Source organism: Bison bison, unplaced genomic scaffold (assembly GCF_000754665.1).
Source record: "Bison bison bison isolate TAMUID 2011002044 unplaced genomic scaffold, Bison_UMD1.0 scf7180017864254, whole genome shotgun sequence".
NCBI classification, from domain to species: domain Eukaryota; kingdom Metazoa; phylum Chordata; class Mammalia; order Artiodactyla; family Bovidae; genus Bison; species Bison bison.
The window spans coordinates 7,844,961-7,868,395 of NW_011494826.1; the positions used below are offsets into that span (position 1 = coordinate 7,844,961).

The 23,435-nt window shown below is 46.7% G+C and overlaps 1 protein-coding gene across 1 annotated transcript in view; it reads right to left on the bottom strand.

The window, feature by feature from the left end:
• SAMD4A (sterile alpha motif domain containing 4A) overlaps positions 1-23,435 on the bottom strand; it is a 164,052-nt gene that overhangs the window by 27,874 nt on the left and 112,743 nt on the right. Inside the window, exons 5-8 of the mRNA XM_010847773.1 lie at positions 16,186-16,295; positions 13,918-14,004; positions 3,925-4,258; positions 1,590-1,675 (exon numbers count right to left, since the gene is read on the bottom strand). Coding sequence (XP_010846075.1) covers positions 1,590-1,675; positions 3,925-4,258; positions 13,918-14,004; positions 16,186-16,295 — 617 coding nt within the window. The remainder of the gene's footprint in view (positions 1-1,589; positions 1,676-3,924; positions 4,259-13,917; positions 14,005-16,185; positions 16,296-23,435) is intronic.

Below are 23,435 nucleotides of genomic sequence, written 5' to 3' on the forward strand. Positions count from 1 at the left end.
GGTCACACTTGTGATGACCTGTTTTCCTTTTGTCTCACCCACTCTCCTCCTACTGGAAGCCCACCAGCCAGGGGCAAGACCTAGGTGCTTTATAAATACCTACAGAATGAATGAACTCTAAAATCCATCTCCTGTTCTGGCCTTCCATCTTTCTATTGCTTTTTGCTGGCCCAGATGAGAGCTGTGTCAGGACTGGACACTAAAAGGGTGAGTGGGAGTTCACAGTGACGTGAGAGGAAATCGCAAAAATGTGAGTTTCAGGGATGGGGAGGAGGGGCTGGGATGGAAACCCAGTGGGAGACGGCACACCTGCGTGTGAGGGGCAGGTGGAGTCACAGCACAGAAGGGCAGAGGGTGCAGAAAACCAAACAAGCCGCCAGCAGCAGATGACCTGTGGGCAGCTGGAATGTGGGAAGTGCATCTCCCTTCCCCGGGGCCCACTGGACTCCTGAGGTTCCAGCTACCAGCATGGCAAAGCCCAGGGGACTTGGAGGCCTTTACCATCTTATTTTCACATCAAAGTCCCACAAAAAGATCTCAGTGGCCTAGGTTTATCCAGTCCTAAGTTTTCTAAAACCATAACCCTGTCTGTGTAATTCTCTCAGGGGAGGGGCACCCAAGAAGCCATTGGGATCCTGGGTCTGAGGCACAACTGCTTGTCCCCGCCATGTCCCTCGGGACAGCCCTGGCCAGGACCTTCCTCGCTCCATCAGAGTCGCTCCGTCATTGTCCCGAGGGCCTGGGAGGCATAGCACCAGCCTGACCTTCGTGAAAAGGACAGAGATTGTCATACTGAGTGAAGTAAGTCCGACAGAGAAAGATAATCATCATATGATATTGTCTATATGTAGAATCTTAAAAAATAGTACACAGTAACTTATTTTTACAAAAGAGAAATAGAGTCACAGATGTAATAAACAAACTTATGGTTACCAAGGGGAAAAGGTGAGGAATATATATGTCAGTGGGACTGACATACACACACTACTATAAGGAAAATAGATAACTGATAAGGACCTACTGTACAGCACAGGGAACTCTACTCAATACTCTGTAATGGCCTATATGGGAAAAGAATCTGAAAAAGAGAGGATAAATGTATATGTAGAGCTGATTCACTTTGCTGGATAGCAGAAACTAAAACAACATTGTAAATCAACTGCAACCCAATACAATTAAAAAAAAAATTCCTATGAGAATCAGAAATCAAAACACAGCAGAAAGCCCTCAAACCATACCCAACACACACACAGACACACATTATTTGTTCTGAACACTCTCCCCTTTCTCCCTGCTTGGTCCACCCCAGGCTCTGTCCCTCAGGGAGGCCTCCAGAGTCAGAAGCTTCTCTCAGGCACTTGCCTCCATGTCAGAGCTCAGTCTAGGTGGATCTCTGGACACCAGAGGAACACACAAGCTGCGTTTAGGTTTGAAGTCACCACAGCTGAGTTCTGCTCGAGCTATTATTAATGACTGTCTACTCCTCAAAGATGAGATGTCAGAGACCCAAATGATCACCTCACAGAATCTCTGAGAACTACTTCAAAGGAATGATAAAAAGCAGTTTCATGAAACCTGTCACTACTTACCTCATGGATTAGACATTTGTCTATGAGCTGTAAATAGGAACTTATATTTTCCTCATCGGGTCTGGAGACCAAGAGTTGTGTGCACACTGGGAATTAAAAAAAAAAAAAAGGATGAATTAGAAAAATGCACATCCATTCTAACCCCTGAGATCTGCCTCCGATTTCCTTTCAGGACCAATATTTTGAGAGGTATGTGTGACCGTGGCTTTACGTCAGCTTCACAAAAAAGGCCAGGAGGCTCCTCGTTCCACTGAAGTCAAAGGCTTGGTCACCACAGGAGCCTTTGCCTCCAGAAGCCCCTTTGGTTAATTCCACGCATACCATTCTATATTAAGCCTTCTGCAACCCGGCCCGAGACAGACACTCTGGAAGAAGAAGAACGCAGCAGCGTCCCGAGCCCTGTCTTTGAAAGAGCGTCCTTTGAGAGGGAGTTCAAAGACCCTAAAGACCATCAGCCCTCCTCAGAGCAGGCACCATCATTTTATGAATGAGCCGCACATCTCATTTGGAGGAGTGAGGCTGGTGCACCTTGTAGGATGTGAGGTGTGTGGGCATGCACATGAGTAAGGAGCCTGCTACTCATTCACGGGAGGGTGATTTTCTCAAAGTGATACCCACACATTTATATATACACAGGTCCACCTACACACCCAAGTTCAGAGACAGGGCACAACACACACACCCACTGGACAGCTCACGGCCACGCTAGTGCGATTCAGTCTATTCCCATCCGAAAGAGCCTGGTGTTCTGCTTTTGATGGGAATGTTTAGAAGGACAGGTGGCGGTGGTTGGACAAAGACATCAGTTAGGAGTAAAAATGGCTTGCTCTCAAGATCAAGCTTAAAACCTGGGCACCATGATGTCTTTCTCTCCCTCATCCCACATACCTGATCTGTCACAGAATCCCATTCATACCATGTCTTGGCACATACGTTTTTCAGTATAACACTGTGGGTAATAACAAAACATGGAAACTACCTCTATATCCACTAATTGGGGCCCTGTCAAATTATGGTTTATGCATATGGGGGAACAGTATGCAGCCTTTAAAAAAGAATGAGATGGTACTTTTGTATTGATAGGGATATTGAAAGCATATAATGTAAAAAAAAAAGCTGTAGAGAAATATATAAACAAGACCTGTTTGTGTGTAAAAAGGATGCTCATGTGCTTATATATAATTACAGTGTTTCTGAAGGGATATTCTGAAATGTTTATAGCGGTTACCCCTGGGGAGGAATATGGTAGGGCCAAGGGTAGAGGTGGGGGCTATTTTCACCTTTCATCATTTTTCATTTAGCTTTAATTTTTATGTTGAGTGTGACTTGATTGCATAATTTATTTGAAAGTAGTTAAATTGTAAAAAGCGGCCATGCCACAGGAGTGCAGAGCCCACATGGATCATGTCATGGGCAAGGGGGTGAAGTGCAACATTCTCAGGTAACCAGCCCACCTGTACCTCCAGCAGGGGGTCATCTACTCTAATCCACACAGCAAGGAGCCCCTTGGGGGTAGGGGAGACTGAGAAAGTGAATGGGGGGGACCCATGCTGACCATGAAGCGGGTGGCATTTCAGCTCCAAAGGATGCTACGAGTCACCTCCTCTGAACCAGAATTCTGCAGATCTCAGTCTTTCTAAGAACACGAATCACCAGGAATCTCTCATTGTACCTATATAAGACTCAGGTGTTCCCTTTCTTTTGATTAGAACTCAGTTCTTTGAAATGGTCTGAAATATTGGACAATAGAAAACACATTGGTCCCCCTTCCCAGAGGAAAAGTACTGGCATTCACTACATTTTAAAAATAATCAAGAAAAAAAAATAATCAAGAGCTCTTGAGAAACACCTGATCAAGCACAGATTAGTGTTGGACGTGGTCAAGGATACGTGCATAAGGGTCTGGTTCAGGGCAGTCACAGGTAGAAGGGGTGCTGTCAGCCAGGGACCATGTGTGAATTCTGTGCTGCCCTACAGACACAGGCAGTGTGGCCATGGTACCTTGGGTGGCCTGTAGGAAGCCTGCCTTTAGCTTGAGAGTCCAAAGGCCCAGTGAATGGTCCACCAGGAGGGCCCTGTGGGCCCTGGTCTCAGGGAAGGGGAAAGATGGGAGCTAGGGTGAAGGAAGAGGCCTTGACGGGTGGTTTGTCCGAGAGCTTGGAATCCAGATCCAAATACCTTTCCCCCTCTAGGCTGCACTTTCTGCATCTGTAGAATGGGCTAATAACATGGATTCTGACAGTTCACCCCACACCCAGGGGAAGCCCATGGGAATGGGTACCTCTGGTCTGGGGTGTTGAGAAGAGAAAAGGGCAGGTGGGAAAACTGGGCTTACCTTTCCCCATGACACGTGTGAACTGCCCGGGGAGATCCCCCTCCGGCAGGGGGGTGACAGCCAGCTCCCCGTCACAGCTGCTCAGCTGGTGTGGCTGGAGCCCACCACTGGCCCCAGCTGAAGTGGTGGCTGTAGCTCCCGCGGCCGTGGCACTGTCTTTGCAGTCCGGGCTCTGGCTCTCAGGGCCCATCAGCGAAGGCGGGTGTGGGGCCTGGGGCTCCCGGCGGCGAGCCTCTGGGGTGGTGCTCGGTGAGCTGTACGCCTTGATGGGGGTCAGGATCATCTGGTGCAGCTCCTGGAGGGGGAGGCGCAGGTTGCCCCCCTCAATGATGTCCTAGAGGGTCAAAGGGAGAAGACCTCTGTTAGGGTCAGGAACTGGGATGACCCACCTCCATGCCTCCCTGGCCTCTGCCTGGAGCTATTCCCAGATGGGGTTCATGTCTGCTGACACTTTCATTAGAACGTTCTTTGGAAGATGGGACAGTTTACAATGTAATCATTCTGGGGACTTCCTCGGTGGTCCAGTGGTTAAGAATCTGCCTTGCAATGCAGGGGACATGGGTTTGATCCCTGGTCCAGAGCTAAGATTCCACATGCCACAGAGCAACTAAGCTCATTTGGCACAACTACTGAGCCTGCGAGCCACAGCTAGAGAGTACACGTGCCAAAACGAAAGATCCTGCATAACGCAACAAAGATCCCAAGTATCGCAACTAAGACCTGACGCAGCCAAATACATAAAGGTTACAAATTAAATCACCAATATTAGCCCAGGTAGAAAATTTTTAAAATATATACATGTATAATGAGGAAATAGAATCACTTTAAAATCCCACTAAGATGCTAAAATCCCACTAAAATGATTTCGGTATATTTCCTTCCCTGGCATCTTCTGTGCCTTTCCTTAAAGTGCATTTGATAGAGTTTACGTCACACACTTTAGAAGCTACACAACAAAGTTATACAGGGCCACGTATTTCCTGTAGTATGATTTGTTTTAGATGAAGGAACCTGCTCATTCACACTTTCATCCAGCCCATGGCAGAGGCAACACAGGTGTGGTTAGAAGCACTGATGCTAAGACAGATGCTTGGGTCTGATACAGCTGTGTGTCCTTGGGTAAATGTCTTCTCTGTGCCTCAGTTTCTCTGTGTATAAGATGAAGATTACTATAGTACTTGCCTCATGGGTGGTTGCAATGAGCTTAATATTTGTAAAGCTACAGGTTCCTATGTTATGTGACTCTTTGTTAAATTTATTTTTTATTATTATTTTTTAATATAAAATTTTAAATTTTAACTGGAGGCTAATAAAATTGCTGCAGATGGTGATTGCAGCCATGAAATTAAAAGACACTTACTCCTTGGAAGGAAAGTTATGACCACCTAGACAGCATATCGAAAAGCAGAGACATTACTTTGCTAACAAAGGTCCGTCTAGTCAAGGCTATGGTTTTTCCAGTGGTCATGTATGGATGTGAGAGTTGGAATAAGAAGAAAAGCTGAAGAAAGCTGAGCGCCGAAGAACTGATGCTTTTGAACTGTGGTGTTGAAGACTCTTGAGAGTCCCTTGGACTGCAAGGAGATCCAACCAGTCCATTCTAAAGGAGATTAGTCCTGGGTGTTCACTGGAAGGACTGATGCTGAAGCTGAAACTCCAATACTTTGGCCACCTCATGCAAAGAGTTGACTCATTGGAAAAGACCCTGACGCTGGGAGGGATTGGGGGCAGGAGGAGAAGGGGACGACAGAGGATGAGATGGCTGGATGGCATCACCGACTCGATGGAAATGAGTCTGAGTGAACTCCGGGAGTTGGTGATGGACAGGGAGGCCTGGTGTGCTGTGATTCATGGGGTTGCGAAGAGTTGGATATGACTGAGCGACTGAACTGAACTGAACTGAACTGAATTACTTTACAATGTTGTATTGGTTTTGCCATACATTGACATGACTCCGCCACGGGTATACATGTGTTCCCCATCCTGAACCCCCCTCCCACCTCCCTCCCCATACCATCCCTCTGGGTCATCCCAGTGCACCAGCCCTGAGCATCCTGTATCATGCATCGAACCTGGACTGGCGATTCATTTCACATATGATAATATACATGTTTTGGGTGCTCTGACCTGCTGTGCACTGAGCTAGATGGTGTGGGGGATGGGGATATGGTGGGAAAGCTGTTAAGGTTCCCTCGGGGAGTTTACATCCTACCAGGACATGAATATTCATCATGCTGGAGACTGAGAAGCAGGGCAGGGGTTCCTGGAGGGGAGGTTCTCATGGGCTGCAGGTTCCTGGGAAAGAGTGCTCCAGGCAGAGGGCACAGCGGGGGCAAAGGCACTGAGGTGGGAGCCTTGAGCATGTGAAAAACAGCAAGGAGGCCTGAGCTGGAGCAGAGAGGAGCGGGGGTGGGGTGGGACGTGAAGTCCAAGGAGCCACAGGGCCTGAGTGGAGAGGAGTCAAGTCAGCAGGCTGGGGCAGGGGTGCGAGAATGTCTTCTACATGAGATGAGAAGTCAGGGAAGGTTCTGAGCAGGGGAGTGACATGTTTCAGAAGGATCATTCTAGAGAAAAATAAGTATTTTACACAAACAAACATATACATACATATTGAATATACACTATAGAGGCAGACCTTGGAGATACTGCAAGTTTGGTTCCAGATCACTACATAAAGTACCACTCATTTTTTTTGGTTTCCCGGTGCCTATAAAAGTTATGTTTACACCACACTATACAGTCTACTGGGCTTCCCAGGTGGTGCTGGTGGTAAAGAACCCGCCTGCCAATGCAGGAGACTTAAGAGTCCCAGGTTCAACCCCTGGGTCAGGAAGATCCCCTGGAGCAGGGCATGGCAATCCACTCCAGTATTCTTGCCTGGAGAATCCCATGGACAGAGGAGCCTGACGGGCTACAGTCCATAGTGGCGCAAAGAGTCGGACACGACTGAAGCAACTTAGCACACAGCACATATAGTCTATTAAGTGTGCCACAGCATTATGTCTAAAAGAACCAATGTCCATACCTTAATTAAAAAATGTTTCATTGCTAAATAGTGCTAGCCATGATCTGAGTCTTCAACGAGTTATAATCTTTTCACAATAGTAACATCAAATATCACTAATCACAGATCACCATACCAAATATCATAATAATGAGAATGTTTGAAATACGATGAGAATTACCAAAACGTGACAAAGACACATGAAGTGAGCAAATGCTGTTTGGAAAATGGGGCCAAAAGGCTTGTTAAACTCAGGGCTGCCACAAACCTTTGATTTGTTAAAAAAAAAAAAAAGGCAGTATGTGTGAAGTGTAATAAAATGAGGTATGCCTATAATGTATATAATTGTATGTAATATATCCATGACTTTATATAATGAAATTGAATCCGTCTACCCATACAGTTTGATATCCTGGGCATTATTTATTAGAAAAAGCAGTGAAAGTTGATTCTGATGGACACCTATCAGTCAGATGCTCACAGAGGCGCAGAACAGGCTCAGATGCTTGGGGATGGTGGTCTGGGGCTGGGGGTCTCCCTGGTGTAGGGGGTGTGCCCTGCTCTCTGCCACAGTGCTGCCCAGTGATTATGCAGCAAACCTCTCCCTAGGACCCAGGAAGGACCTTGACAATCAGGGCCCTGATTACTAATGAAGTATTTAATCTTCTGAGAGCCCAGAATAGCAAGAACATAATTTTAAAAGCCTGAAGCATGAGTACCAGCCCGTTCCTGGGATCCTCTCTTATCAAGAAAAATTGCTCGATGATGTCAAGCAACACAAGCTGATGGGACACGATCATTTCTGCACCCAGATCTCCCATCAATCAGTTAGAAAGAGGAAATCTGAGGACGCAGGCCTGTTTCAGTTCTGGGCACCAAAACACTGACAGCCCTCCAGGGTGCTGGCGGGAACTTGCTTTGTGTGGGGGGGTTGGAAGCAGAGCCTGAATTGTGCCTCGGCCTAGTTGGCACCCCCGGATTCCGAGGGAACTGAAATGCTAAGTAGCCACCAGAATTGTCTCAAACCTGGCCAGGGCCACTCTCCAGTCTATTTTAGGGGAGAGAATCCATTTTCCTTTTAAAGAAGTGGACTTTGCAGAGCCTACACCCATCCTTCTCAACCTGGCAGAAAGGGGCATGGTAAGACCTGCCTGCAGCCCGTGCCCACAAGCTCAATGCCTGAGTCAGGATGCTCCTGGTCAGTCCCAGTTTTCCTGATGCTGGGCTGGACCGGCCCTTTGCAGAGTCTGATGCTGTCACATGACTGGTCCCTTGACTTCTGACATGGTATCAGGGCAGGACCCATAGAGGCAAGCTAGCTAACCCAGGCCAAGAGAGCCCCTGCTGCCTTTTCTGATCAAACTACATGCCAACCAGACGAGCCCTGCCTCTAGGTTCTCCAGTTCCTGCCAGCACCTGGGGGTGGGGGGTTCTGACCTCCTTGTCCACCCTGACTGAGGAGGGGAAGGGAAATGAGACAGAGGGGGTGAGGCTGCCCCTTGGGAGGGGGCTGGGCAGACAGAGCTGGCAGGCTCCTCTGGGTGATCACATGCACCCCTGTTGTGCCAGCCCATGTGGCAGTACCACTGAGAAGAGCAAATGTGTGCCTGTGACTCAACTGCTACCAACCTTGCCTGCTCTTGACACGTGGTGTGAAGGCTTCTGCAGTTACTCAGTGATGGGGGCGGAGATGTGGGTTCTGCTAAGAGCTGAACTCCTTCAAACCGGGCATGTATACTTGTTCCAAGTTCAAATCTTATGTGACGCTACTGGGGACACCCACACCCAAAAGGAAACCCATAAATATAGTGAATAATGTCGGATACTTTCTGAGAATATCACAATCAGGAATCATGCTTAGCTTGGTCTTTTGCTTTGACCTAAAGCCACTGTCTCAGAGACAACCCCTGGCTTATGACCAGTAGGCAGTAGCTCTGCTGATGCCAGCCTCCGGGAGGCACACTATGACCATCAGGTTGCATTTCTGACTCTTTAGAGTGAATTCGGGCCCAGGCAGAAAAGGAATCTAGCTCAATCCAGTGCCCTCGACTGGCTGAGGGACCGAACTTCCATGCTGACAAAGACAGGGGATCAACCCAAGTCTCTATGGATCCTTTGTATCGTAAATATAACTCTGCGTTAGGAACTCAGAGAGGCAAACATGAGCACAAAGCAGCACAGCTGCCCTTTAACTACTGTGCGGAACAGAGGTGAGAGCAGAGTAGGAAGGCTGGACCCTCCTACACTGCAGTCGGTCAGGCAGATGCAGCTTGGGGCCGACAAGGAGGAAGGTGCTCCATCCTGACTGTCCCAGGCTTCCTGGCCTGGCTTTCTTAGGTCTTGGAGGAGGACTGGTTCAGAGCCTCTCTCGGGGCTTGTAACAGCCACAGGGTGCAAATCATCTGGAAAATGGCAGGTGGTGGCATCCCCAGCACTTATGCAGCATCCCACTGCCCCATCCTTCTCTCTGTGTGAGACGGACTGGACCCTTCACCCAGCAGACAGCACTCCTGCGTCTACTTAACTCCATCCTCTCTATGGGCTGGGCGCTGTCAGACACTGGGGGTCTAAAAAGGACGACAGAATCCTCACCCTAAGATGCTTATGGCTCCCGGGATGGACCCATACATTGTGAGGATGCTGCTAGGATGGGAGCGGCGGGGGTGGCGGGAACACAGAGGTGAGTATGTGTCTCCTTTCTCCAAGCCAGGTTCCCAAGCTCAGAGAATGGTCAGTTTCACAGTTTGGGAGTCAACTGAAAAAAGACAGTAAATAAAAGCACATGGGTGTGAGAGCTGGAGTATAAAGAAAGCTGAGTGCTGAAGAACTGATGCTTTTGAACTGTGGTGTTGGAGAAGACTCTTGAGAATCCCTTGGACAGCAAGGAGATTAAACCACTCCATCCTAAAGGAAATCAGTCCTGAATATTCATTGGAAGGACTGATGCTGAAGCTGAAGCTCCAATACTTTGGACATCTGATGCGAAGAGCTGACTCATTTGAAAAGACCCCGATGCTGGGAAAGATTGAAGGCGAGAGGAAAAGGGGACAACAGAGGATGAGATGGTTGGATGGCATCACCAACTCAATGGACATGAGTTTGAGTAAACTCTGGGAGTTGGTGATGGACAGGGAGGCCTGGCATGCTAGGGTCCATGGGGTCGCAAATAGTCGGACACGACTGAGTGGCTGAACTGAACTGAACTGAAACGCACATGGAAACATGTTCACTATTAAAGATAAATGCTGGAAAATCTGCCCCAGTGACCCTTCTAATCTTACCTTTCCCACCAAACATCTTGAGAAGTCTGCACTGCCTCACCCCAAGGCCTCAGTACCATTCATACACTCCAGTTCTTGGGTTCCTGCTTCCCCTCCCATCTCCCTGAAACCCTTTTGCATCAGGGCTATCAGGGAACTGCTGGTGGCCAGTTCCGGGGAGCAGTGTTCAGTCCTCATCAGGTGTGACACGTCCATGGGTCCTGATGGGACAGTCCCTCTTTAACCCTCCCACCCTCTGGGGCCTGTCACTGGTCCCTCCATGTCCTCTGGTGCTCCCCATCTAGGGTCCATCCTCAGCTCTTATCACTCATCACACAATTCTGGCCATTTACACATAAACGACCCACAACGGAGTCTTTCAAACCCTTGTGGGCTCTAGACTTGTTCTCTGGGCCACTGACTTGCTACTTTCAGCGGGGTGTCCCAAGGTATTACAGACGCCACCCATCAAGCTCAACCCCATTTCTTTCACATTAGTGAAGTGAAGTGAAGTCGCTCAGTTGTGTCCAACTCTTTGAGACCCTATGGACTGTGGCCTACCAGGCTCCTCTGTCTATGGGATTTTCCAGGCAAGAGTGCTGGAGTGGGTTGTCATTTCCTTCTCCAGGGGACCTTCCCGACCCAGGGATTGAACCCGGGTCTCCCACATTGTAGGCAGACAATTTACCGTCTGAGCCACGAGGGAAGTCCTTTCACAGTAGTAACTCCTCCTTTATTTTTGGTTCCCAAATGGTATGACACCCACGCCTGCACTTCCTGCCAATGCCCAGACTCCTGCTAAGTGACTCTCTTATTCTTCTCCTTGGTCATGGCCCCCACCCTGGCTCAGGGCCCGTTCTCCACCAACACCAGCACCGATGCCCGTCTGCTCTCTGTCCTCACCGCAGTGGAGTCCTCTGTTTCATCCCAGGAAGACACCCCCACCGGCCTCAGGGATGGTGCTGATCACGCTGGGCTGTGACAGCATCACCACACATCTATCTGTGGCACCTCGTGTCCCCAGCTCTCCGGGGGTGGGGACTTCGAATTCCTCACGGTTTGCCTCCAGTGAGGACGGGGGAGATCGAGTCCAAGGCAGCTGCTTAGTAAGTGTTCAGTAACTGAGTGGAGGTGCTCTAGACATAGAGCTCATCTGCAGCAGCTGCTGATTATGAACTAGTCACGGGCGGGGCCCCAGCCATCTCCTTAGAAATCTCAGGGTTCTGTGTGACGTAAGAATGCCACTGGAAGCAAGAACATGACGACAGCGGTTCCAACAGCACAGTCAGTTGAGGATGTCTGGGAATGCCAGAGAAATGGCTAATGGGAGCCTGTTGCTGGTGGCCTATGTGGGAACAGGTTACTGACAGCCCTCTCCCTGAAAAGCAGAAGAGATGCGGGTTCCAGAGAAGAGGGAACAACAGAGCTGAGGCTGAGTCCTCAGTGGACACTGCGGTTCACTCCCACCCCCAGGCCGTCAGCTCCTAACGGGACAAGCTTGCAGGTGTCTAAACTCAGGTGGTTCTCAGGCAAGCCTGAAATGGTGGTCCACCACCTTCCTCCTCAAAGAAGTCACACCAAATAAACTCATCATGCTTTCCTCTTGGCCAGTAGTTTCTTTCAGATTCTGTGCTACATTTGTCATCTTTTTTAACATGCCCAATCCAGTGGTCCAGGGAGAAAGCCTTCTTTTTTTTTTGTGGAGTCAATATTATTCTAGGTGTGAAATATAGGACATAGTGTCACCGAATTATCAAAGGCTAGACAGAAAGTCAGTGGCATATGAGGGCCACCCAAACCACCTTGCTGCCCTTGTTTCCACGTGCTGGTTCGGCCCAGCACTACCAGAGGTGGAGCCGACAGCAGCCGTCTCTGTCTCCCAGGTGGGTGCATGACCCTCAGTGACAGAGGATGTGAATGAGTTCTTGAAGGAAGCTCCAGAAATAAGAGCAGAAAACACCACTCTCTAACCATAATCTTAGCAATCGAATCCTTCTGCAAAATGTTTTCTGTGCTTTTTAACAGATGAGAAAATTGGCCTATTGAATACTTCCCAAAAGAGAAGTTATATAGAAATGGCAATAAACACTCTGTTAGATGAATGCCTTGGTAAAAGAGTTGGTGTAAAATTAAGAACAACAGTAACTTCAGGTTCAGTTGGGCAGGTCACTTGTCATTTGTGACTCACTATAATTAAGAACAGGTCTTTCATCATGGGAGTACCCGTAAGTAGCCTCTGTCTATCCATCCAGAGGTTTTAAAAGCCATCTTCCTTATAAAGTTACAGATGCATATTCTATAACTATATATTACTTTGTATTTTATATGATATTCATTGGGCTTCCCTGGTGGCCCAGACAGTACAGAATCTGCCTGCAATGCAGGAGATCCGGGATCAATCCCAGGGTTGGGAAGATCCCCTGAAGAAGAGAATAGCAACCCACTGCAGTATTTTTGCCTGGAGAATCCCATGGACAGAGGAGCCTGATGGGCTACAGTCCATGGAGTCTCAAAGAGTTGGATATGACTGAGCGACTAATGATTCATTAATATTCATTAAGCATAATTTTATATGTTGTATGTAAACATATACACACACAGATCTTTGTGAATAAGTTAAAAAATTTCCACTACACTGCGATGTTTCTGTGCTCCAAAATTTGCTTAAGCCTCACCTGCCTTAGTTCTTTGATTCCTTTCAAAGGCACCCTGGGATTTCTAGAAGGGGTTACAACTCAAGCTCTGCAAGCAGCAAATACCTTCCCACCCACCACTCCCAACAGCAACGCACAAGGATCTCCCCACTGGGGCTGTGGCAGCACCAGCTTACAAGGTCTGTTCTTTTTTGGATCTTAAAAAAAAATAAGTCTCTCAGTTGTGTCCAACTCTCTGTGACCCCGTGGACTGTAGCCTGCTAGGCTCCTCTGTCCATGGAATTCTTCAGACAAGAATACTGCAGTGGGTAGCTTTTGGACCTCAGATGAAGTCATAGAGCCACCATGTCCTAAAAATGACATTCACACTAGGTTGACACCCAGATACAAAGGCAAGAAGAAAACATACTTGGGCAGCAAACAAAAAGAGCAGATGAACAGCAGATGAATTGCTTTTAACGATGGAATAAACGCTTTTTCAGCATTTTGCATTTTTGAGACAGCTCCTTTCAGAGTCACGGGGACCCATTCTGGTAAGTTAATGTCCGAAATTATTCTCCGGAGAGTCTAGCACGTCCATCCACCAAAAGACGGCGATCTCTCCGTGGAAGCCGGGGGTTAACCTGCGGGTGTCTGCCGTGCTGTGGGCAGCTTTTCTCAAAGTCAGATCCTTCCCTGGGTGGACAGCGGGACTGAGGCTCATCTGTTTGTTTCCTATACTCATGTGTCAAAATTTCAGCCTCTGATTGTGGGCTGAACACCTTCTTAATCACTACAGATGTATAAAAGGCAGAAATGAATGTATGTAAAACATTTCCTGAGAGCTACGGGAGGGCCAGTCTCCAGAGGCCTGGACCCAAGGCTTAGGTACACTTAAGCGGTCAGGCTCCGTAGAAGCGTGTATAACCAGGAGATGAACTTCAAAACCATTTCATTTTTTCTGACTGTGGTAAGGAAACAACCTGTTGCTCTCTGTAAGGCCTGCTGACGACACTTTCAACTGAGAATATAATTTCCCTTGACCCATTTTCCTACCATGAAGGTAGAAATGGCCCATCACCTGGTGATAACTTACCCTTTCCAAAGACTTCAGGAGATTTTGTCTCTCTTTGAGCTTCTGAATACTGATGACAATTTTGTGTCTTGCGCCTTTGGTAACATTCTGTAATGAAGTAAAAGTTAGATTTAAAAACATATTTTTAGGCATCAGCTTAGAGATTCTTGGAAGCTATATAGTGCATTACTGTCTTCTTGGTTCCCGTGTGTGTACAGGTTAGTAAATAGACATTCGTCTCTCTCTTCAACATCCACTGTCATCAACCTCTTACTAAATGTTGTAACTCCTCAATATCCATTATCGTCAAGCTCTTCTTACTAAATATTTTAACTCCAGCTGACCACACACGTGCTTGTGTCTTTTCCCTGTGACCTTTAGGAGAGCAAGAAACAGCCAATCATCCCACCCAGCATGAAATTTCTTCATAGTCTTCAAACATCATTTTTAAGTCACACACTCTTTCCTTGTGTCCAGGTTTTATCATTTCAGTCCCTTCCAGTTTCCCTGAAGGTTCCAATCCCATACAGAGATAAGCGTTGCTTTCTCAAAGCTTTTCTATGTTTACCCATCTCGAGGAGATATGAAATCCAGTTCAATTCTCATCTGGTGTCAGACAATACAGGCTGGTTTTTATCAGTCTGTAGGCCCTCCTAAGTCTCCACAAGGAAAATCAGAATAGAGAACTTAAATCTGTAATAATGCAGTCCTCACTTCAGGTAGAAGATTGGGATTCACAGTTAGGATTATGGATTGTATCTTAATAAACTGTGTAGTGGCGAAGAGCCCTAGGATTCAGTTAAACATATGTTGACTAGAAAGACCGAAGATTTCCAAATAGAAGGTTCTTTCTCAAATCAGATCTGTAATATAAACTTCTGATGATTTTCTGCAAAGATTCATAAAATTTCCCTTAAAGGTGGAAAAGATGAAAACACCAGAGGTGTTGCCTTTACTGAGGAAAATTAAGACTCTAGTGATATCTAAATCCATCTTTAAGATGAAACACTGGGAGCATATTACTATTTAGCCTTGACTTTCAGTTCACGTGAATTTTTACTCTGAAAAGTTTGTGCTGGCCTCGGGCTTTGCCCTCTATGTCAATTATTTCTTGTTTTTTCCTCAAGTTGACCAAGTGATGACTGAAAATTTTTTTTTCTCAACTTTGACCCAAACACAAGAATGCTCTTAGAAGCAGTTCTCATCAATCCTGAGGATCTCAAGGAGCGATCGAGATAAAAAGCAGTGGGAGAAGCCTTAGGAAGTTGAAATTAGGGCTTTTCATTCTCTGAGAATGTGCAGTGACTTTGGGCTTTGTCTTACATCTCAATACTGGTATTCAGCCAGGCCTGCAAAGGTTAACTGCGGGTACTGAATATGCAATGGGAATTCAGGATCTGCTGGGAGGCCTACGTCCAGACCAGCCATGCCCCAACTGGTACAATCTCCTCTTCCTGCAGGGGAAATACTATTAGCCCGTTCAGACCATTAATTCTCTCAAATCACCGCTCAAAGGAAACTGAGGTCAAGTTGAAAATGCAAATAGCATTTTAAACAAGGGAAACAAAGACATTGGTCAGATCTATTTGCTCAAGCACAGCAGGGTAGGAAACATGCTTAGTTTCAGGGGTTCTGTTGACTGGCCTGGCCTTCTGCATCCACAGAAGGAAGGAGGAACTTGCCCTTTTATGGCACACAGCAGGGGACTGCCATCTGAGACCTGGGGTAATGTTATTCAGTGTGGTTACAAAATATTTTGTACAACTTTCTCCGTTCGAATTAAGATCAGTCTGAATGTGTTTTTGAGCAACTTCTGGGGAAGCTCTGACTCAGGACCTGGTGCTTCTGCTTCCTAACTACTGGAAGTTAGCTGATTTGTGACTAAGATTGAAAAATTCACAACCAATCTGTCATCCTCCAACCCAGCACTGGCCAAGCAGACAGAGTGGGTGGGCAATGAAAACAAAAGCAGGGACACAGACTCTTGGAGGTCTTGGTCAATGCTGTTTCTTCTGATTCCTCCCTGGCACCCTAGGAGTGTACATCTAGGTTATTTTTTTTTCCATAACACTCTTACTCAGCCTCACTTGTCCTGTGGTTACCCATTTGTCTTCCATCTTGTACTGGACCCTGAAGGCAAGAACCCAGCCTTACCATGTGATGCTGGCCCGCACCTGGCAGTTCCTAGAACAAGGCAAGCTACTAGGTGGGTACAGGTATGGGGCCAGACAAGGTCTGCCTTAGACTTGAATGCAAGGTTCCACCTGGGGCACCTTCCCGTGTACGTACCTGAGCCTCCAGCTGGCACTCAGTGAGGGCCATCATCTCCTCGTAGGTCATCTGGGAGAAGAGTGCGGCATACTTGTGCAGGCGGAGGCTTTTTAACCAGGCTGGAACATCTGTGATGCACGATGTGCAGGACATGGGGAGAGAAATTGAGAGGGAAAGAGAGGAGATGACCAGAGATGTGGGAAGAGAGAAAAGGAAAGAAGATGGTGGTCAGAGAAAAGGAAAGGGAAAAAAAAAATCATCTGTACGTTACTCATTGTTTCATTTTGGCAGCAAATTACCAACTTAGAAGGCTTGGTCTAGTTCTGATATTCCCACTGTTGGGCTCTCTTACTTTGTTTTATACCCGGGGGCCCCTGGGCTTCAGAGCACACAGAAATTCTTTAAAATTACATTCCAATTCGTGAGTATATAGGTGGTTTTCTGGGAGGAGGGTCATCCACAGCTTCTATAGGATTCTCAAAGGGGTTCATAACCCCCCAGATGGCAAGGATTCACTGCTTTAGTCAGACTACTTCATTGTTGGTTTAGAAAGAACTGACTTAGAATGTTGAACTACATACGATGATCTTTATCCTCGAGATAATTTCTTTCTAGATTTAATGCAGATCCCCATATGCTGTTTCCACTGCTTTCACAGTGATAGGGAAAATAAAACAAGCAAACCAGGCAGGGGTGACCATGGGTGGAGCCACTGTCATTAGCCTGATCATTCTTCTGCCTTCCTAGACCCTAGTGGGAATCAGGGCATCCAGGACTCTAAACTACCACACTGTGTGTTGGGGAGGGGGGAGCTTTGCTGACCATTTCTTCAAGCTAAGGCCTATGTCTGAAATTGTCCTTGACCTTCTCCTTGAATGTCAACCCAATATCAGGACTTGAAGGTCCAAAGATTGCCTAGACTATGGAATAATGGGAATTCCAAAGCACATCTGAAATAAGTCTCATGTTTGGGATTCTACAATTAGGAAAATTAAATAATAACTGTATTGAAAATCCACAGGAGAATTATTACCTTTCTAAGTACAACCAAAACAAAGCACTTGCTCATATTTTTTTAAGCCAGGGTTTTTCAGCAATAGGATCTTTGAGAAGTCTCTAGAATCATCTTCCCCCATCCCTGACTTATTCTACAGATGACAAAATTAAGTCATTACATCTAGATCACAGGGCAAGTATGTGGTGAAATGGGGACTAGAGCCAGGTTGCCAGATTCCCAGGTTTTTCCTATACTGTATCATCTTCTGTAGAATGAGGACCAATAACCCATCAATGGGAAGGCTGAATAAACAGTAACTTAAAGTCCTCTGAAATGCTGAAGCACTGGGGAATTCAAGCTTTCTGTGAATTATTACCCATTACTAACCATGTTGATTGCAAGATACTGTCTATTGCTAAGTGCTTTATTCTGAGGCACTGACAGAGACCATAAACACTACAAAATTAGTAGGAACCTTCTAATTTTTTAATGTTTAAAGTAGTCAACTGGGATTAATTGAAGAGGCCTGGCCTACTCTGAAATCAGACCCTGCCTCCTGGGTGAACTGAATCTAGAATATTACCACCTGAAACTCAAAAGATAAAGTGGGAGAAAGTGGGTGGCCTGGTGAGGTTACTTTTTGATTTGCAGTAATACAAAGGCCAAAGAAGAGGAATTTCTGGAGAAACAGAATTGGATATCCAATGGCATTTTAAGAAAAGACTCAGTTCAGGCAAAAAAAATCACTGATTCTATGCTTCGAGGCCCTTCATTCTACTGTGACAAGTAGAGACTCCCACTGGGACCATCACTAACCATAAACAAACAGGGCTTCCTGAGATACATAGTACCAATCCCTGATATCCTCCTCAACTCAAACTGTGGTTGGATCAAGAGTCCAGGGCATTCGCTTCCCTCATGTGATATCCTGGACCTCTTTGACTAGACTTGATTCTCCGCCATGTTTTTGTTGCTGTTGTAAAACAATGCTAATACTTCCAGGGAGTGGGCAACAAATAGATTGAGCTTCAGCTTTAGGCCACCATCGTGTTACTGTTTGGTCATCGGGTTTCATGTTTGCTGTTTACATCTTTGAAAGGCCCCAAGCAGCTGTTCAGAAAACTCAGGGATCACGATTCAAAGAAGTCTGGGTAACCCAATGCCACACTTGGGTACAATCTGCCACAAAAGAGTATGGAGCAAGTTCATGGGCTACATTGTCACTGGATGCCCTACAACTTAATTATGCAAAACCCACTGATGATAAGACAAATAGAATCCCGAGCTACTAAATCATGTTGCAAACTGGTTGCTATATAAGCCAAGATGACAATATGGTGTTTTAAGAGTTGGGTACAAATCTAGGTGTGGCAAATCTCAGTCCAATCAGTGCTCATTTTTTTCTAGAAAAGTATTTTGACAACTAGAGTTTTCCTGGTTAGAGGGATGAAGAGCCTGCCTCACTCATTTAATCAAAATATAGGTCACTGGGAATCATTTTCCCAGAAAAGGTTCCTATACAACTTCAGAACATGGTGAGTTAGACCTTCCTGAAGAGTTATTCTTGGATTTGTTCCAAGGAAATACAAGCTCTTCTTGGCCATATGTCCCTTGGGCAGGCATGCTGACTTGCTTCTAGAGGGTCAGTTCCTAGCTCAGTGCTGTGTGCCCTCTCCTCCTACAGTGTGAACTGATGAACAAAGAAGAGGAAATTCCAGCTCTTAAGAACGTAGCCTACTAACCTCTGCTCCCCACCCCACCCCCCTGACTCTGGTTGGTGGTGAGGCACCTTCCTTTTCCAGGGATTAAAACAAAACTCCATTAAGAGAGAAACAAACCAGAGAACTGAGTGCCTTGACCATTTCACTCCTCTGAAGCCAGGAATTCCAATGACTTGGGAGGCTAGATTCCGTAAGATGTCGGCCAGGGACAAACTCTAAAATCTCAGGTCCTTTCCCACGGTCCAGATGCTACATGGTTGGATGCAAAGCTGAGAACTAGCTAACCTAACCCCAGACCTTCTTTTCTTATTCTGCAAAGCTGTGGCTATGGTTGGAGGACATGTACAAACAGGGGTGTTTCCTGGAGCGGTGGATACGTGATTGAAAGCATGCATGCCTCTGGGCTCCTGCCTCTGGCTGGCACAGTCATTTAGCTTCATCTGGGCTGTTTCTGATGGACAAGCCAATGGACAAGCCAATTCTCTTATGCAGTGTGAGAAAGATAAAGATGCTTTTACTATATGCTGACTTCCTTGCCAAGTCTGGGCATCCTGATATCTGCTCATTCAACATTTACTAAACGCCTGTTATAGGGGCCAGGCATGTCCCTGCCACCAAGGAGTTTTTAATCCAAAAAGAAAGGCAAACTTAAAAAAAAAAGTATAAAAGTTGCAAGACAAGTGCTAACTCTACTCAAAGTTCTGGGGGATGGGCACAGAATGACAGGCATTTGGGTTGGCCTTGGGGAGTGAGGGGCAGCTTCACAGTAGCATTAGTCCTGGACTCACTGGGCAGACCATAATGAGGAAGCCATCTCAGGAAGCAGGAGCAGTAGCATAAGCGAAGCTGAGATCCAAGAGAGCATTCCAGGCCAAGCAAAGGCTTAGGTGAATGCTAGAAAAGAGCTTAGACACCAGGTGGGACAAACAGGCAGGGGCCAGATGACTCGGATTTGTAACGCCCAAACTAGGAAAGTTGACCTATGCTTGGGTGATGGAGGAACTGCTGAAATCTGAGCAATAGAGGCACAATAAGATGCGTATGTGAGATCAGGGAAGGCTGTTGATGTCAAGGCAGGGCTGGAGAATGCGCGAGTGGAGGTCAGGGGATAAATCCAAGCCCTCCGAGATGGCTGGGGAGGGCAGTGGAGAAGGAAAAGATGTAAATCCACAGCCCTTGAATATCAAGGAAGAACAGGGAGTGAGGGAGAGAAAGGAGCCTAAGACAGTTCCTGAGTCAGGTTTGGTGGGAAAGTACAGGGAAGCAGCTGGTCTGGGGTGAGAGGAGAGAGATGGGGAATGCCACGCTAGGTCAGCGGAGGGTCATCCTTCGAGCCATCCAGATGGAGACGACAACTGATCAAGGTCTCTGAGAGGAGGCTGCGCTGGGAGCCACTTCCCTCATCAGTAGCACATGGCAGTTGCTTCAGCCACAGACATGGGTGAGACCCTCAGGGAAGAAGGGAGAGCCCAGGGGAAGCCCTGGAAGCACTGGGCCCTTAGAGGAAGGTGTGGGAAGAGAAGCCCGTGAAGGAAACTGACAAGAGAAGGGCAAAGGGAAGGAGGATTCTGGGAGAAAATGGCACCATCCATTTGCAGACCACTGTGCCACAGGGTCCACCCTTATGAAGCTCCTCCAGATGTTGCTGCCGTCCATAGTGGTTTATCTTCTCTGGGCCATTTTTGATAATAGTACTTCACCTATCTTGCATACGCTCTCTCTACCTCTTGGTCTTCACCAATGGGATCAAGTTTCCAATTACACTGATTTCTGTTTACCTTTTAGAGTTTGTATAAATCAGCCACAGAGAGGCTTTGTGGTGCACACAACAGCTTATGCAGAATCTGGGCTGCTTTGCTCAAATACCTCCTGCTGGAATACTATTCAAGTCAACAGGTTGGTGCAGTATGTATCCAACAAACAAGGAGACCCAGCAAGAGAGAAAGATGGAAGTGATACTGCAGAAGAACCCACTATGGGGAGCGATATAAAAGGCAGGGAGTAAGGCATCCCTGGAAAAGAGAACCATGAACCATCACACCCTCATTTTCCATAAGAAGCTTCACTGTGGTGGTCCTGGAAACTGCAATGGAAGAGCAGCTCCCATTGGCCACAGAAAGCCAGGCTAATCGCAAACTCCCTCCTTCTCTCCAAGACCTGACTGCATCCTCGGTCTCTGAGGGAGAGAAGAACCAACTTAAGAGGAAAAAAGGACTAATTCTTCAGTGTTGAAGTCAGAAGGAAAACACATCTTTCAAAAATGAAGAACAGAAGTCTAGCAGCACCAGCAAGATAATTAGAGCCCGTATGTATTTTTGACTAGAGCAGAATGAATAATCCTACTCTGTTCCAGTAGTAGGAGGTTAGTCGCTTAGTCGTGCCTGACTCTTTGTGACCCCATGGACTGTAGCTAACCAGGCTCCTCTGTCCATGGAAATCTCCAAGCAAGAATACTGGAGTGGGTAGCCATCCCTTGCTCCACGGATCTTTCTGACCCAGGGATTGAACCCAGGTCTCTTGCATTGCATGCAGATTCTTCACTGTTTGGGTTACGAGGGAAGCCATATTCTGTTCCAGGCTCTGAGCAAAAGAAAGAAGGCTCCTTGGTCTCTGGTCCCTGTGAAGCTGAGAGGGGGCTACACCATCCTGGACATGTCCATGGTGGCTTCTGGCTTCCATGCTGGTGGGGAGCACCTGTGGGTCTTGGAAGGCACAGAGATGGCTGAGTTTGGGTAGAATAACCACTTTGAAGGGTTAGGTACAAAGAGAGGGTCTCACTTTTTCGCAGTTTCCATTGGCTATGACATTCATAAGTGGTGTTCTACTCTCAGCCTGCTTTTGCATCAGTAGCAGCTGGGTTCCACCTTGAAAGCTGTGCTTGAAGTACTTCAGCAGAAGACACACATTTGGTTAAGGAATAGTGGTAGTCTCATGACTGTTAGAATTTGGGGGAATCCTGGGGATTTGCTTTTCAAAGACATCAGGGCTTCTCAGCCTATCTGAGAAGAGGCAGCACAAGTCTGAGCCCATTAGGACCTAACCACAAAGGTCGTATGCTGGCATTTGGAAATAAAGTGAAGTAAATTTACTAAATCCTGGCCTTTAAGTTAGATGAATTCAAGACAGCGTCTAGAAAGTCAGCTTTCAGAAAATAGTAACTTGTTCCCATGACAGCCGTGCTGAAAAGTGTCCCAGCCACACACGGGGCTATGTCACTCCCTCTCTGTCACTCACACCCTTATGACCCTCAGAAACTGGATTCACAACCTTTCTTACAAAGGTTCCTGACAGGTTCCTTTGTCTTACAAAAATCACACTTCTCAATATATATTTTTGTCTAATCTCATTCTAAGATAGGCAGAAGTTCAAAGTTCTACATTTCAAAAATAACTCAAAACCCCAAAGGAGCTATTTCAGAATAGGCAATATATTTCCTTTGCTATGGAGAAAAAATATTATATAAGTTTCATTGAAGAAAGATTCTTTAGAAAAGAAAAACGGAGCCTATTTTCAGAGTCACTGATCCCCTCCACTCTTAACTGCTATGTTTCTATCAAGGTTACTGGAACCAAAGCTTTCCACTTTACCTTTATCATGTCTATATACAAACAGTGTAAGTTTCAATTACCCCTATATTTTTATACTAACAAAATGCCACACCTCCTAAGTACACCAGCCAGTGTTAATTTGTAATGGTGAGGCTGAAGCTCACATCAAGAGAAGCAGACCCCACCCTCACCTCTACCCCTCTCACACATTGACAACTGCAATGACAGAATCTTGGAGCTTCTAGGGAGCCTAAATCTTTCTTTTTGGCTGCACCCAATGGCATATGGGACCTTAGTTCCCTGACCGTGGATCAAATCTGCGCCCCACTGGCCTGGAAGTGCAGAGTCTTAACCACTGGACCACCAGGGAAGTCCATTAGAAGCCTAAATCTACGGGACTTAGCCAGAAGTCCTAAATCCACCTCACTAGTCTAAATCTACTTCGCTAGCCAGAAGCCTAGTGAATCCCCCACGTGAACTACACACAGGGAGGCAGAATGCTTAAACTGTGCAGGGGAGGAGAGGAGCTGGGGCTCTTGGAGAGACTGGGCCAGGGGAGAGCATGATGCAGCGTGGCCCTGGTTGGCACGCCTCCACTGGACTCTTCCACAGGTGCCCAACTCAGCCTGCTCCACTCCATCCCCTCGGCCTGTTTCTTTTTCCTATTAACTATTTGCTATTGATGATACCATGGGCTACCCAGATGTCCCAGGCAAAAAGCTGGGCATCGTCCTCAATTCCTCCCGCTGTATCTATCCCTGTCTACGTTCAATCAGCGCCATTCAATTCAGAGCTCTCTCTAGTCTACTTATTGAAGACCCCATGAACACACTCCTTTTGTCTCCTCTGCTCGGCTTGGTCCAAATTCATTTTTCTCCTTGGTTATCGAAAAACCTCCCACCTCTCAGTTGGCCTCCAAATCCAGAATTCCCTCCCCATCCTCTACCTTGATACAATTCCCACTCTTCCTTTCAGGTCCTATTTCTAACATGTATATCTAAA